This window comes from Balaenoptera musculus, chromosome 3, assembly GCF_009873245.2.
Source record: "Balaenoptera musculus isolate JJ_BM4_2016_0621 chromosome 3, mBalMus1.pri.v3, whole genome shotgun sequence".
Lineage (NCBI taxonomy): Eukaryota > Metazoa > Chordata > Mammalia > Artiodactyla > Balaenopteridae > Balaenoptera > Balaenoptera musculus.
This window is the reverse complement of record NC_045787.1, coordinates 50,756,785-50,774,280: the sequence shown is the minus strand read 5'-3', so window position 1 is coordinate 50,774,280 and position 17,496 is coordinate 50,756,785. Positions and strand designations below refer to the sequence as shown.

Sequence of the window (17,496 nt, the reverse complement as noted above, 5' to 3'; positions counted from 1 at the left end):
GCTGTATACTTAAAGGCTTATCTTAGGCAGAGATTTTAAAAGTCACAAGACTTGGTAAGGGGTTTCTCCATTCTTCTCAGATTGAATGTACTGTGGAGAAGTCTGAGGCCAGCCTGTAGATGTCTTGCTCCTTCTGACTATTTGCCTGAAGGATTCTTTATCTCTGAACTTCAGTAACTTAACAGGGATATGTCACAATGTTGATCATTCAATATCAGTTTTGCTTTGAAGATGATGTATTGTTTCCAGGGGCAGATTTAGGTCACATTGCATTTCATGGCAATTTTATTTTATAATATTTTACATTGTTTATCATATCCTTATGTTGAAACATTTTTTTCTTTGTTTTCTTTCATTATATTTTTCTCCTGCATTTTCTTTGATTGTCTGAAACCTTTATATTTTAATCTGTGCCTTGCTGCTTATTTCTTTAATATATTTGTATTTCTATAAAACCTTAGGAGGACTCCATGCTAATCTTTGACTATTGTCAGGAAAGTACTAGATGTCACAATAGTAGGAGACCTTGTAGTTAGTTGAATGTCTGAACTCAAAAGCTGCTGATTAGATTTAGTATTATCCTAGAAGATTTCCCTTAGAACTTTATCCTATGGAACATTTTTAACAGTAATTTGGATAAAGAGGTAGAGGACATAGTCATCAAAGTTTACAAATGATATGAAATTGAGAGAGGACTAGATAGTAAATTTGTTGGATGACAGAATTAGAACTGTATTTTTTAACTGGCCAAGATAAAATAGGACGGTCCAAATAAAATAGGATGATATTTAGTGGAGGTACTTAGAATATCTTTCTTGAGTTTAAAACATTGAAGAACGAAGGAGACATATCTTAGCTATATACAATGGAATGAGATTTATTCTCTGTCATTCCAAGAAAAAAAGAACTAGTGAGTTGAGTTAATATTAGGAACTGTCAAGAACTATAGAAAGATGAACAAACCTCCCTGGGAAGCAAGTTTCCTGTCCCGAAGCTGTATCAATACAGTCTGGAATGTCATTTGTTTGGGATATTTTGATTGGGAAGGTTCAAACATTAGATTTTCATTTATGTGAATATATATAATATGTGTGATATAATTTATCCATTATATATTTATAGATAGATAGATAGATAGATAGATAGATAGATAGATAGGTGGATACTCTGAATTGTATCTTCTAGTAATTGCAAAAGATTTCCCTGTCTTAGAGGTTGTTTCAACTATTTTTATGAACCTTACTGTTTAGTACAGCAGGTTGTTTTCTTTCAGAACTCTTTTTAAATCATCTCATTATAAATGTTTGGTTTTAGTATATCTTGTACTGCTGCAATTGAGGAATATTAATTTTTGAAATTTTGTAATAAATACAGTGTAATATTCTGCCATTAGAACTGAAATGTTAATTCTTTGTTATTCACACTTCTCTCAAAGAAAAACATTCAAGAATCAACTGCACAGCTGATAACACTGCATGAAATGTTAGAGGTAAGTGTTTTGTGTAGTTGTTTTGTCTTGAAGATATCTCTTCATTAGTGACTTGTGAACAATTATACATAGGCTTGAAAAAGAAAAAAATGCTGCTTTAGTTCTTAATGTATACACCAAACTTTATTATATATATTAATTTATCTTAGTATAAAACTAGTTTCTATTTTCTATGTAGTAAGAAAGAATATTATTTTTTAGAAGAAGATGAAACTAAAGTCTTACTCTTAATCGTGTTCCCGATTATTACTTTAAGAAAATTTTTATGATGTTGTTTAGTATCTACACAGTGAAAGCCTATGCTGTTACATTGATGTAATCTTTAGTTGGCCAGTCTGTATTCTATCTAAAATATACAATTGAGTTTAAGGATTCTTTCCACAAAGTTGCAGAACTTCATTCACAGATTTTCCTTAAATAACATCAGCTTCTTTTTTCATAATGTAAGGACTCATTACACCTTTTTCTGCCTGACATTTGCTTTTTATTTTTTTTACAAATATCTTTGACCTTTTAAAAAAAGAAGTTTTTGAACTTCAGCCAAATTACCGACTATATTAAATACTTAAATCTTGATATGATGACCTATTGCAGATTGGGTGGAGAGGAAGGTAGTCTGTGAAGAGCTATTTAACAATTAATGTGGCTTTTTAAAGTCATTGGTAAGTTTAGAATAAAGTGATTTCAGAAAACTTGTTTCACATTGTAATTTTATGCATTGGATGCTAAAGTCTCTATTTATCTAGCTAAATGGTTTTGGTGCCTCAGGATATCTTAATATAGAATATTATTACTTTGAAAAGCAAAATACAATTATTGTTTAGATTGTGACTTGAATCTTTTAACATATTCCTATTTACTCCAGTTTATACCGAAACTACTGTTTCTCGTGGATGACTTGACTTTTTTTTAATAAAAGTTGTATATGTGGCAAATATTGACAGTTGTTAACTGGGAAATACATGTGTAATTTTTGAATAGTGCACTATGGGATACCATGTAAAACTTAGATTTAGAAACTATTTTTGTCTCCAAGGCTTGTATTATCAGTAATAAATGTAAACAGAATTTAAACTGCAGTTCAGTGAAGAATAAACCAATATACATGTTCATGTTAAAGTAGAATTTTTAGCATTTAATTATTTCTGGCATCTACTAGAATTTTGATTAATATAATTGAAGTTAGAAATGAAAGGTAAAATTTTAAATTATATTAAAATAAGCAGTTGCTCTAAAATGGGAATAATATTTAATTATTTTTTTATCATACCTAAAAGAAATGAGGCCAAGAGCTTTTTTCTCCAGGATGTGGTTCTGAAGTAGCTAAAGTTAGGGAGTTCCCTGGTGGCCTGGTGGTTATGATTCCGAGCTTTCACTGCCACAGCCCACATTCAATCCCTGGTTGAGGAACTGAGATCCCACAAGCCACATGTTGCACCTAAAAAAAAAAAAAGAAATAGCTAAAGTTAATGACAGATGAAATTATTTCAAGAATTGAGATTAAAAAAAAAAAAAGAATTGAAATGTTGATATTATTATGAAATGTGATTGAGATGAGAGCTTTATAGTTTTAATTTTATTTCTATGGCACTTTATATTTGTATAAATTGTATTTTTCCTTTTCTGTGTTTCTTAATATAATATATTTAAATTAAAGCTTTGGCTTGGCAATTCAGAGATATGGAGTCTAATCCATGATCTGTTACTAATTATGTGCCCCTTGAGGAGTCTTTTAACCCTTCTGGATTCTGGTTTTGTAATTTGTGAAGGCACTGTGTGGGAGCTGAGGAGGTAGAGTAATAATTGAAACATATTTAGCATTTTTCAGTATGTTTCATAGAACATTAGTGTTTAAAGAATTTTAAATGTGTGTTTCTTAAAAAAACTTTTTAATGCCAGTGGATCTGGGATATACAGGTAATTCTGAGTGCACATTGGCAGTCTTTCTCCAGCTTATATAACCATAGAACCCTGTTTCTCCATACTAAGAGCATCCTTAGGGAGACCAATTCCATGGAATGTAGTTCGGGAAATGTTAGTCTTATATAATTTACTGCAGATACTCAAAACGTCCCAATTTGTGGTTGTAACCCCTCAATATCCTTAGTGAAGAAATCAACGATGTTTAAGATAATTTGAAGGAAATAATGATGATAGAATTGTTGTTTCAAAGATTTATCAGATGAATAGGTGTTTTTTTGGGGAAGAGTAGCATTGGTGATTTCTCTTTCCCCCAAATATTAAGACATGTATGCTGTTTTTGAACTTTGTGAGTATTTAAGTTTTTTATTTTTATTTGTAAGATATGGCTATAACCAATCTTGTAACATAAACAAATTATTAATCCTAAGAGAAGTGGGAGAATTGTAAGTGCCTTTTAATTAGTTTTTAGGAATTTTAAAAGTTAAGGTGCAAAGATTCATTTTAAAGCTATTTCCATTCACTACTATTTGTTTTTTTAAAAAAGAAAATCAACTATTTAAGTTAATACATAGAAATTATGATATAAACAATTACTCAAAGAGAAAAGACATTAACATTCTTTGGTAAGAAACTTCATTAATGTTTTATTATAGCTGTATCAGTTTTTTTCCAAGTAAGGTATATTTTGAATGATTTTTTTTCTAGATTCTTTTAAATAGATTATTTGATGTTCCACATGACCCTTATGTCAAAATTAGTGATTCTTTTTGGCCACCTTATATTGAGCTGCTTCTGCGTAATGGAATTGCCTTGAGACATCCAGAAGATCCAACCCGAATAAGATTAGAAGCCTTCCATCAGTAAAAAGATGGTCTTTTTTTCACACAGTACTTAAAGAATCTTTTCATTCAAGGATAATGGAAACACTGAGAATTACTTGGATAAGGAACATTATTTGCAAATCAAAGCACATAGTCCATCTTCCTTTTGTGCTTAAAATGACTCATGCTGCCATCCACTATTCATTTAAAAATGGTCCTTTCGCAGTCAGTCATTGCTTTGGTATTCTCAGCTGGGTGGACAAGAATGCAAGTGAAAAATATCCTAGACTTAATCATTACAAAACTTTAAATATACCTTACTTCTGCGATATTCTTTGGAAAATTCGTTGTTAATTTATGATATTGATAATGTAATATTTTTCTTTTAAAATTTATGACAGTTTCTTTTATGCATTTTGATTTCCATTTGGTGCTTACATCCTTTAAATTTACAAATTGTAATGGAAAGACCATTTAATTTGCAGGAGGTTTAAAAATTGACTTAGTATCTTAATGTAGAAGGAAGCATAATTTAAAAGTATTTAGTAAATCTGTTCCATGTATACTGCCATATTTCTAGATTTGTTAAAAATTGGAATGTTAAAAAAACTAATGGATAAAGGTAGCATGAAAACTATATTTTAATGTGTATTATATTACAAGTGATAATATATATTAAATCATTCTTGATTCTGTTAATTATTACTAACAATACTGTGTTCATGAAATTTCGTTAATCCTCTGTGACTTTTCTGTAAATAAAATTCTCATTTAAAACTCTCTAGCTTTTTTGGGGATGTGGCATGATATTTTAATAAACTAAATAGACTTTTTCATAGGTAGATAAATGATGATATTATAGAACTACATATAAACTAAACTAGAGAATTCCAAATACTTTTTGTATCATTAGTTTTCTAAGACGACTTAGTGTATACTTTTATTTTTGAAAATGCTTTCTACTGCATTATAGTATCCAAGTTTCTTGTTTACCTTAAATACTTCATCTTTTTTAAAGTAGGCAAAAACTATTCCAAGTATACCATGTTCCTTTTATAGAAAATACAAATACTGTTATATTTTAGAAAATGTGTAAGTTCTTTTATGGGAAGATGACATACAAAAGTACCTTCCTAGAATACTCTAGTTGGGAGTCAAAGGATTGAGCAACCTATTATTCCTCAAAGTTACTGGAGAAAGGAAAAATGGTGCTAGCAGTATAAGTCTGACAATAATTCTATCTGACAAGAGCAGATAATACTGTTGTCTGTGAACTTCTCTGTGTTGCAAATTACAGAAAGAAATAGATAAAGGCAGTAAACAACTTGATGATTTATTTGGCAAGTCTTGATTTCACATACATCTATTGGTTTGGATCTTTTTACTGTAGCATCTTGTGTAAAGTTTTAAAGAAAACTGTGATGATTGCATCCTACTTTTTAATTTGTTAACCCAGCCTTCTAACATAGCATGATTTTTTGCCCACTTTTCATCTCAATTATAGACAAAGTAAATTATAGCAGAATTAGTCTTGATTTGTACTCCATCTAAGCTTACAGCCCTTGAAGGTTTTTTTTTTTGTGGTTTTGAGTATGCTGGAGAAAATGTTTCAAGTTCTGAGAACCTATATGTGGGGGCCATCACTACAGATCCCAGGAACATTGAGGGTAATAAAAGAATATTTTGGGGGCTTCCCTGGTGGTGCAGTGGTTAAGAATCTGCCTGCCAATGCAGGGGACACGGGTTCGATCCCTGGCCTGGGAAGATCCCACATGCCACGGAGCAGCTAAGCCCATGTGCCACAACTACTGAAGCCCGCGCACCTAGACCCCGTGCTCCGCAACAGGAGAAGCCACTGCAATGAGAAGCCCGCGCACCGCAATGAAGAGTAGCCCCCGCTCGCCACAACTAGAGAAAGCCCATGCACAGCAATGCAGCCAAAAATAAATAAATACAATAAATTTTAAAAAAAAAGAATATTTTGAATAACTCTGTGCCCACAAATGTTATAACTTAGATGAAATGGACCAATTCTGTGAAAGACACAATCTACTAAAACTCACACACGGAAAAATAGCTACTTGCATAAGCCTATATATTAAAGAAATCGAATCAATAATTAATAAGCTTTCAAAACAGAAGACATCAGGCCCAATGGTTTCACTGGTGAATTTGAGAAGAAAATGATGACAATTCTGTGTTCCAAAAAATAGAAGCTAATTCATTCTATGAGGCCAGCATTATCCTAATACCAAAACCAGACAAAAACATTACATTACCCTAATACCAAAACCGGACAAAGACATTGCAAGAAAGGAAAACTACAAACAGATACCTTTCATGAACATAGGTACAAACATCCTCAACAAAATAATCAAATTCAACAATATAGTACAAAAAATTATGCATAACAGCCAAGTGGTATTTATTCCAAATATCCAAAACTGGTTCAGCATTCAAAGATCAATTAATGAAATCCATCATATCATCAGACTAAAACAGAAAAATCATACGACCATACCAATAGATTACAAAAAAGCTATATGACAAAATGAGATAACACATTCATGATGAAAACTCTCAGCAAGCTAGGAATAGAAAGGAACTTCCTTAGCTTGATAAAGAACATCTACAATCTGATGCATTATTACTTATTCTTTAAAAAAAAAAAATTCAGAAAACTTAGAGCTAACATACTTAATTGTGGGAAACTAGATGCTTTCTCTCTAAGATCAGGAACAAGGCAAGAATGTCTCCTCTTACCAGTGCTAGTCAGCATTGTACTGGAAGTTCCACCTAATGCAGCGAGACAAAAAAACATCCCAAGAACCAACAAAAAATCTCTTGGAACTAAAGACCAATTATAGCAAGGTTGCAGGATACAAAGTTAGCATAGTAAAGTCATTTGTTACCTATATACCTGAAATTCGAAACATTATTACATTAACATCAAAAATATGTACAAGACTTATATGAGGAAACCTACCAAAGTTATAAAAGAAATCAAAGAAGATCTTAATAAATGGAAACATATTCCATGTTTATGGGTAGTGAAACTCCATATTGTTAAAAGTCTCAATTCTTTTCCAAATTGATTTATAGGTCTAATGTAATCCCAATCAAAATCCCAGCAAGTTACTTTATGGAAATCAACAAATTGATTCTAAATTTATATGGAAGGACAAAAGACCCAGAATAGCTGCCATAATATTGAAGAAGAACAAAGTGGAAGGACTGACAGCAACCTTAAGACTCACTATAAAGCTATAGTAACCGATACTGTGAAACTGGTGAAAAATCAGACAATAGATCACTGGAACAGAATAGAGAGCTCAGAAGTAGACCCATACAAATATGGTCAGCTGATCTTTGACAAAGAGGAAAGGCAAGCAACCCAATGGAGAAATCTTAGTCTTTTTCAACAAATGGTGGTAGAACAACTGTACATGCACTTGGAAAAAAAGAGAAACTGGTCACTGATAATACTGATATTATACCTTTAACAAAAATTAACTAAAAATGGATCATAGACCTAAATGTAAAATGCACAACTATAAAACTTCTAGAAAATAACATAAGAGAAAATCTAGTCTGACCTTGAGTTTGGTGAAGACTTTTTAGATAAAACACCAAAAGCACAATCCATGAAAGAAAAAATTGATAAGTTGGATTTTATTAAAATTAAAACATTATGCTCTGTTAAAGACACTGGTAGAATGAAAAAAATAAGCCACAGATTGGGAGAAAATGTTTGCAAAACACATATCTGAAAAAGATAACACAGAACTCACCAAAATATACAAAGAACTCTTAAAACTCAACAATGAGACAACAAACATCCCAATTAAAAAGAGGGCAAAATGTCTACACTGACACCTCACCAAACAAGATAAACAGATGGCAAATAAGCAGGTGAAAAGATCTCCACATTGTGTGTCATCAGGGAAATGCAAATTAAACAACAGTGAGATGCCACTACACACCTATCAAAATGACCAAAACTCACAACATTAACAACATCAAATGCTGAGAAGAATGTGGAGCAACAGGAACTCTCATTGATTGCTGGTGGGAATGCAAAATGATACAGTCACTTTGGAAAAAAAGTATATTCTAAGCATACTCTTACTATACAACCCACAAATTGTGCTTCTTGGTATTTACCCAAATGAGTTGAAAACTTATGTTCACACAAAATCCTGCACACCAATGTGTATAGCAGCCTTTTTCATAATTGCCAAAAATTGGAAGCAACCCAGATGTTCTTCAATAAGTGAATGGACAAATCATGGGACATCCATACAATGGTTTATTCAGACATGAAAAGAAATGAGCTATCATGCCATGAAAAAACAGAGGAAACATTAATACATATTCCTAAGTGAAAGAAGCCAATCTGAAAAGGCTACACACTATATGATTCCAGCTGTATGATATTCTGGAAAAGACAAAAGTATGGAGGCAGTTAAAAACTCAGTGGTTGCCAGAGGTTGTGGTTTTGGAGGATTTGTAGGGGGGAGGGCAGGGAAGGGTGGGATGAATAGGTGGAGTACAGGGGATTTTTCGGGCAGTGAAACTATTCTTTATGATACTGTAATGGTGGATACATAACATTATGCATTTGTAAAAATCCATAGAACTATACAATACAAAGAATGAATCTTAATGTAAACTATGGACTTTAGTTAATAATAATGTATCAGTATTAGTTCATCAGTTGTAACAAGTGTAACACAAATACAAGATGTTAATGATAGTGGAAACTATAGGCAAGGGGAAAGGGGGTATATGGGAACTAAGGAATTTTGGGAAAGATTTTTCTTACTGATTAAAAAAATTCTCAGCAAGAGATGGCTTCTCTTGTTCTGGTGAATGTTATTGGGTCTGCATGAAACATCTGTAACTCTTTAGCCATTCTGTAATCATTAGGAGAGCTGCCATGGACAAATCTGGCATATTTAGTATGGCAGAATCTCAAAAAAGAACAAATCATAATGTTATTGAACTGGGGAATTAATTGACCCTAGAGCTGCCATACTGGGGAGCATGATTTACAAGATAATAAATTTTCCTTCTGGTTTAATCAACTGAGACAGGTTTTTCATGTTTCTTGAAACTGAAGACATTCTATCTGCTAGCAACATTCCACCAAACCATTAAATGGAACTTTCACTCTCGCTGAAATTAATTTTATGGAACAGTCTGACAAAGACTTTAAAATGTGTATTTTGAGGTTGCTGGAAGAAATAAATTTCTTTTTTTTTTTTTTAAACATCTTTATTGAAGTATAATTGCCTTACAATGGTGTGTTAGCTTCTGCTTTATAACAAAGTGAATCAGTTATACATATACAATATGTTCCCATTTCTCTTCCCTCTTGCCTCTCCCTCCCTCCCACCCTCCCCATCCCACCCCTCTAGGTGGTCACAAAGCACCGAGCTGATCTCCCTGTGCTATGCGGCTGCTTCCCACTAGCTATCTATTTTACATTTGGTAGTGTATATATGTCCATGACACTCTCTTACCCTGTCACATCTCACCCCACCCCCTCCCCATATCCTCAAGGCCATTCTCTAGTAGGTCTATGTCTTTATTCCGTCTTGCCACTAGGTTCTTCATGGCCTTTTTTTTTTTTTTTTTCCCTTAGATTCCGTATATATGTGTTAGCATACTGTATTTGTTTTTCTCTTTCTGACTTACTTCACTCTGTATGACAGACTCTAACTCCATCCACCTCATTACAAATACCTCCATTTCATTTCTTCTTATGGCTGAGTAATATTCCATTGTATATATGTGCCACATCTTCTTTATCCATTCATCTGTCGATGGACATTTAGGTTGCTTCCATGTCCTGGCTATTGTAAATAGAGCTGCAATGAACATTTTGGTACATGACTCTTTTTGACCTATGGTTTTCTCAGGGTATATGCCCAGTATTGGGATTGCTGGGTCGTATGGTAGTTCTATTTGTAGTTTTTTAAGGAACCTCCATACTGTTCTCCATAGTGGCTGTATCAATTTACATTCCCACCAACAGTGCAAGAGTGTTCCCTTTCCTCCACATCCTCTCCAGCATTTATTGTTTCTAGATTTTTTGATGATGGCCATTCTGACCGGTGTGAGATGATATCTCATTGTAGTTTTGATTTGCATTTCTCTAATGATTAATGATGTTGAGCATTCTTTCATGTGTCTGTAGGCCATCTGTATATCTTCTTTGGAGAAATGTCTATTTAGGTCTTCTGCCCATTTTTGGATTGGGTTGTTCGTTTTTTTGTTATTGAGCTGCATGAGCTGCTTGTAAATCTTGGAGATTAATCCTTTGTCAGTTGCTTCATTTGCAAATATTTTCTCCCATTCTGATGGTTGTCTTTTGGTCTTGTTTATGGTTTCCTTTGCTGTGCAAAAGCTTTTAAGTTTCATTAGGTCCCATTTGTTTATTTGTGTTCTTATTTCCATTTCTCTGGGAGCTGGGTCAAAAAGAATCTTGCTGTGATGTATGTCATAGAGTGTTCTGCCTATGTTTTCCTCTAAGAGTTTGATAGTGTCTGCCCTTACACTTAGGTCTTTAATCCATTTTGAGTTTATTTTTGTGCATGGTGTCAGGGAGTGTTCTAATTTCATACTTTTACATGTACCTGTCCAATTTTCCCAGCACCACTTATTGAAGAGGCTGTCTTTTCTCCACTGTATATGCTTGCCTCCTTTATCAAAGATAAGGTGACCATATGTGTGTGGGTTTATGTCTGGGCTTTCTATCCTGTTCCATTGATCTATATTTCTGTTTTTGTGCCAGTACCAAACTGTCTTGATTACTGAAGCTTTGTAATATAGTCTGAAGTCAGGGAGCCTGATTCCCCCAGCTCCATTCCTCGTTCTCAAGATTGCTTTGGCTATTCGGGGTCTTTTGTGTTTCCATACAAATTGTGAACTTTTTTGTTCTAGTTCTGTGAAAAATGCCAGTGGTAGTTTGATAGGGATTGCATTGAATCTGTAGATTGCTTTGGGTAGTAGAGTCATTTTCACAATGTTGATTCTTCCAATCCAGGAACATGGTATATCTCTCCATCTATTTGTATCATCTTTAATTTCTTTCATCAGTGTCTTATAATTTTCTGCATACAGGTCTTTTTGTCTCCTTAGGTAGGTTTATTCCTAGATATTTTATTCTTTTTGTTGCAGTGGTAAATGGGAGTGTTTTCTTAATTTCACTTTCAGATTTTTTGTCATTAGTGTATAGAAATGCAAGAGATTTCTGTGCATTAATTTTGTATCCTGCTACTTTACCAAATTCATTGATTAGCTCTAGGAGTTTTCTGGTGGCATCTTTAGGATTTTCTATGTATAGTATCATGTCATCTGCAAATAGTGACAGCTTTACTTCTTCTTTTCCGATTTGGATTCCTTTTATTTCTTTGTCTTCTCTGATTGCTGTGGCTAACACTTCCAAAACTATGTTGAATAATAGTGGTGAGAGTGGGCAACCTTGTCTTGTTCCTGATCTTAGTGGAAATGGTTTCAGTTTTTCACCATTGAGGACAATGTTGGCTGTGGGTTTGTCATATATGGCCTTTATTATGTTGAGGAAAGTTCCCTCTATGCCTACTTTCTGCAGGGCTTTTATCATAAATGGTGTTGAATTTTGTCGAAAGCTTTCTCTGCATCTATTGAGAGAAATAAATTTCTTCCATTTAAAAAGGGCTAGTCATTGTAACACAAAAATAGGAACAAATGAAACAACAGTTGGTTATGAAAAGGAATTAATTATAAATCCCATATCTGATTAAATATAATAATTTAAATACAAATTCTACAAGTAGGATAAACTCTTGACTGGATAAAGGCTGAATTAATGAATTGAAAGATTATTTGAAGAATTCATCCAGAAAAATAAAGAGAAAAAAATTATGAAGAGCGGACAAAAGAGATAGAGAACAAATTGAGGCACTTCACCAACATAGAAGTTCCTGATGAAAAGAATAGCAGGAATGATAGATAAGCAGTATTTGAATAGATAATAGCTGAAAATTTTTCTGCAGAGCAACCGAAAGCCTCAGAAAAACATGCACACTGAACACTGTGTAGGATAAACCACACCATCAAACGGTTTAGTGAAGCTGTAAAATATCAAGAAGAAAGAATTTTCAAAGATACTAAAGAGAAAAGATAGTTTACCAAGACAGAAATAGCAATTATATTGTTCACCTGCAAAAATAAATGTTGGTGCTGAGGGAAAAGAAAGACCATCAACCTAAAATTCTGTAACCAGCTAAACTATTATTCAAGAATGAAGACAAAATAAATTTTCTGACAAGTAAAAACTAAAAACCTTTCCCACAACATACTCTCCCTGAAAGAACTGTTAGCAGACATACTTCAATAAGAAGAAAAGTTAATCTAGGAGGATGGTGGGGCATAAACAGTCATGAACATGTCAATTTATTTAATGTCAGTTATGAAAGGAAGACATTTAGAAAGAAAAAGTGTTTCTGGAAAAGATGTTGCAAAGATATCATACTTCAGAATATCTGGCTATTTAAATTAAAAAATACAACCTATGTTTAAAGGAAAAATCCCTAAAGGGTTACCAAGTTTGTATTAGCCTGTTCATAGTGGGAAAAAATAGCAATTTTTTTACATCATCATATGCATGTATCTTTAGGCATCAGTATTGCGGAAGTAAGGAATAAAAATTTGGTAGGAAGTTAATTTGGGGGAAATATTCAAGATTTTTTGGAGATGAGATAGGATTTCCCTCTTAATTTTGGCTTATCTTAGGGTATAAAGTGTTTGTTTTGACTGTGGAGCATGATATGCGTTCTTACTGTTAATGGCAGCAGAGCAAAGGGTTGTTTTTGCTTCAGGACCATTGCATACTATAAAGAAACCAATGACTTTTGCTTTTTTGTAAGAAAAAAATGTATAGCAAGTAGACAAAAAATTTCTTTAAGAGAATATAAAGAGCTCTAAACATAAAAGAACAAGAATTGAAATAGGTTATATTAAAATTCGGAATTTCTGTCTATAAAAAAGGAAAACACCTTGAGAGAGAGTTGGAAGGCAACCCATAAAATGGGAGAAATTGTTTACAGTATCTATAACCAACAAAGAACTCTAATCTGAGATATATAAAGAGTGCCCCAAAATCAACAAATAGAAGACATTCATCCCAATTAAAAATTACATTGGTAAAAAGATTTAAGAGACACTTCATAGTAGTGAATAAATATCTTTTTTTTTTTTTTTTAGAATGAGTATCTTGAAAATGTTTTTAAAAGCAAGGAGAAAGAGCTTCTTAGTTCGTTCTGGCTGCCTTAAGAAAACACCACAAATTGGGTAACTTATAAACAAGACATTTATTTCTCACCGTTCTGGAGGGTGGAAGTCTGAGATCAAGATGCCAGCATGGTCAGGTGAGGGCCTTCTTCCTGGCTCACAGCCAGTGACTTCTTGCTATGTCCTCATATGGTGGAAGGGCTGAGGGATCTCTGTATGATCTGTTTTATAAGAACACTCATCCCTTTTATGAGGGTTTTACCCTCATGACCTAAGCACCTCCCAAAAGCCCTAGCTCCTACTACCATCACATTGGGCATTAGGATTTCCAGAGGTTGGGAGTGATCAACTGAATTGAATGTTGTTGGGAGATCAAGTAAGCACTACAAAATTGACCACAAGATTTCTCAACATGGATGTCCGAAAAATCATTATTTAGACTTCACTGAGTTCTCTATTATTTGAAGCCCATAGTACTTACAATATATGTCACTAAATTATGTAACTTATTGCAGTTTGCAGTAACTGCAGTATTGCAGTTAACTTTACTGGGGGAAGGAACCTTGCCTTTTATTTTTATACTTCTTTGCCCTTCACACAATGCTAAAGAGTAGGCAATGGCTATTGGCATATCGTCTTTGCTGTTAGCTCAGTGATATCCTCTTTCTTTCTTTCTTTCTTTCTTTCTTTCTTTCTTTCTTTCTTTCTTTCTTTCTTTCTTTCTTTCTTTTTTTCTTTCTTTCTTTCTTTCTTTCTTTCTCTCTCTCCCTCTCTCTCTCTCTCTCTCTCTCTCCCCCTCTCTCTCTCTCCCTCCCTCCCTCCCTCTCTCTCCCTCTCTCTCTCTCTCTCTCTCTCTCTCTCTCTCTCTCTCTCCCTCCCTCCCTCCCTCCCTCCCTTCCTTCCTTCCTTTCTTTCTTCATTCATTTTTGGCTGCATTGGGTCTTCATTGCTGCGCGTGCGCTTTCTCTAGTTGTGGCAAGCGGGGGCTACTCTTCGTATCAATGCTTCTCATTGCAGTGGCTTCTCTTGTTGCAGAGCACGGGATTTAGGAGTGTAGGCTTCAGTAGTTGTGGCACGCAGGCTCAGTAGTTGTGGCTTGCAGGCTCTAGAGCACAGGCTCAGCAGTTGTGGCACACAGGCTTAGTTGCTCTGTGGCATGCGGGATCCCCCCAGACGAGGGCTCAAAACCGTGTCTCCTGCATTGGCAGGAGGATTCCCAACCACTGAGCCACCAGGGAAGCACTAACAGGTGTTACCATTTTATGATAATAATTCAGGTTGTTTTGTTTTTCAAACAAAATTTTATAGATTTAGTTGATTCTCCCTTTGTGCTCCTCCTTAATTGCATCCTCTTCTCTTTCTCTGCCAGGTAACTATGATCAAGATACCATATGTTCTTCCTCTGCATACTTTGGTAAGTTTGAGATATATATTTGGTGTTAAAAATATTTATAATTAAAACTTTATATAAATTATCATATATATACAGCCTATCCCAGTTTGAATCATAATGTATCCTACTGCAGCATTTCAAATTAATGTTATATAATTTACCCATGTTGACATGTGTGGATTTTGTTCATCATTTAACTGCCAAATAATACTCCGTTGTAGAAATAGATCACAGCTGTTTTTTGTCCCCTATTGATAATCATTTAGGTTGTTTCCATTTATTCACTGCTACACATAGTGTTGCCTTAATTATTAATGGGGATTTTCATGTGCAAGAATCTTGTAAGGTTATATATTTAAAAATGAAATAGCTGGGTCAAAGATGCATATCTTCCTCTGTATTAGATAATGCCAAATTTGTTCTTTGTGGTGTTTGCACTTAATTTGCACTTCCATCAACGCTATATTAGATATCACCTCACACCAGTCAGAATGGCCATCATCAAAAAGTCTAGAAACAATAAATGCTGGAGAGAGTGTCAAAAAAAGGGAACCCTCCTACACTGTTGGTGGGAATGTAAATTGGTGCAGCCACTATGGAGAACAGTATGGAGGTTCCTTAAAAAACTAAAAACAGAGCTACCATATGATCCTGCAATCCCACTCCTGGGCATATATATGAAGAAAACTATAATTCAAAAGGATACATGCACCCCCAATGTTCGTTGCAGCACTGTTTTCAATAGCCAAGACATGGAAACAACCTAAATGTCCATCGACAGATGAATGGATAAAGAAGATGTGGTATATATATATACAATGGAATATTACTCAACCATTAAAAAGAATGAAATAATGCTATTTGCAGCAACATGGATGGACCTGGAGATAATCATACTAAGTGAAGTAAGTCAGACAGAGAAAGACAAATATCATATGATATCACTTATATGCAGAATCTTTAAAAAAATGATACAAATGAACTTATTTACGAAACAGAAACGGACTCACAGACTTAGAGGATGAACTTACAGTTACCAGGGAGGAAGGGTGGGGAGGAGGGATAGATTGGGAGTTTGGGATTAACATATACACACTGCTATATTTAAAATAGATAACCAACAAGGACCTACTGTATAGCATAGGGAACTCTGCTCAATATTCTGTACTAACCTAAATGGGAAAAGAACTTGGAAAAAGAATAGATACATGTATATGTATGACTGAATCACTTTGCTATACACCTGAAACTAACACAACATTGTTAAACAACTATACTCCAGTATAAAATAAAAATTAAAATAAATAAATAAATAAAAAAGAAAAAAAGAAAGGAAAAAAACCAAAAAACAATATACTAGATGTTCCGTTTGCCCAGTCCTCCAAAACAGTTGATATTATCAAATTTTAACATTTTTGCCACTCTGATGAAAGAGAAACATTTCCATTTCTGTGATTGCTATCAAGATTGAACATTTCATTCTCATTTATTCGTCATTAGGTTTTTTCTCCTGCAACTCTCCTGTTTATGCCATTTTCTTATTTTTTATTTTTTTCGGGCTGTCCCTTATAGATTTGTGAGAGTTCCTTCAATATTCTTGATATTTATTATGATTCAGTTATATGTGTTACAAATTTTTCTCCCACTTTCTGGCTTATATTTTCACTTTTTAATGTTTTTAAAATTTTCATTTAATAAATTTAAACTTATCAATCTTTTCCTTTATGCTTTGAGCCTTTGCACATTACTATAGAAACCCTATAATAGTCTTTCAAAAGATTAGAAAATATTTATTTTAACTATATCAAATTCACATCTAGTCTCATTGAAAGAATAAAATATTTTGTGTATTGAATCTGGTTTTAATGTCTGGGAGGTAAATTCAAAACTCATCATCTTTAGAGATAGTCACCTGCTCCAATTTAATAATTTCAAACAAGCATAGAATCAGAATTCTTCATCTCATTTTTTTCTGAAAATACAAGAGAACAGTCTAATTTTAAGACATGCCTTGGTTTTTAACTAAAAAAAAAATTAAATTTAATGTGCATGCTAATATATTAAAAATTGTAAGGTAGAAGTTTATTCTTACCTGTAAAATGTCCTCAGTCCCTATTCTTTGACTCTCAGTCTCTTCTGCCTTTCTGTTTTTCAGTCTCTGAAATAAATACACACATGCATGCAGGCATACATATATACAAGTTCCTTCCTCTCCCATATTTCCATTTATTCCATCTTTGATTTCCTGAAAGGGCCCATTCATTTATATTTAACTCGATTTCTAAAGACTGATAGCAAAGCTTTTTTTAGGTAGGGGGTTTGCTATCACCTCCACTTTTCCCATAATCTTCATTTCTTTTTTTAATTTTTAAATTTTTAAATTTATTTTCAATTTTTTTTTAAGCCAAGGTGTCTCCCACTGAGAGGTGAGTGCTTTAATTATATACACTCTTTTTCTATTCTTTTCCATTACAATTTATCAAAGGATGTTGAATGTAGTTCCCTGTGCTATACAGTAGGACCAGGTTGTTTATGCATTCTATATGTAATAGTTTGCATCTGCCAAACCCCAAACTCCCAGTCCATCCCTC

General features: G+C 33.6%; 1 protein-coding gene across 3 annotated transcripts in view; it reads left to right on the top strand.

Annotated features, from left to right (window-relative positions):
- CENPK (centromere protein K) overlaps positions 1-5,016 on the top strand; it is a 37,666-nt gene extending 32,650 nt beyond the window's left edge. For 2 of the 3 annotated variants that reach the window (XM_036847792.1, XM_036847793.1), the window contains 2 exons: positions 1,436-1,489; positions 4,118-5,016. In XM_036847792.1, the coding sequence (XP_036703687.1) occupies positions 1,436-1,489; positions 4,118-4,276 (213 nt within the window). In that variant the 3' untranslated portion in view covers positions 4,277-5,016. The remainder of the gene's footprint in view (positions 1-1,435; positions 1,490-4,117) is intronic. The other variant, XM_036847794.1, reaches the window with a different exon arrangement.
- Positions 5,017-17,496: the final 12,480 nt, after the last annotated feature.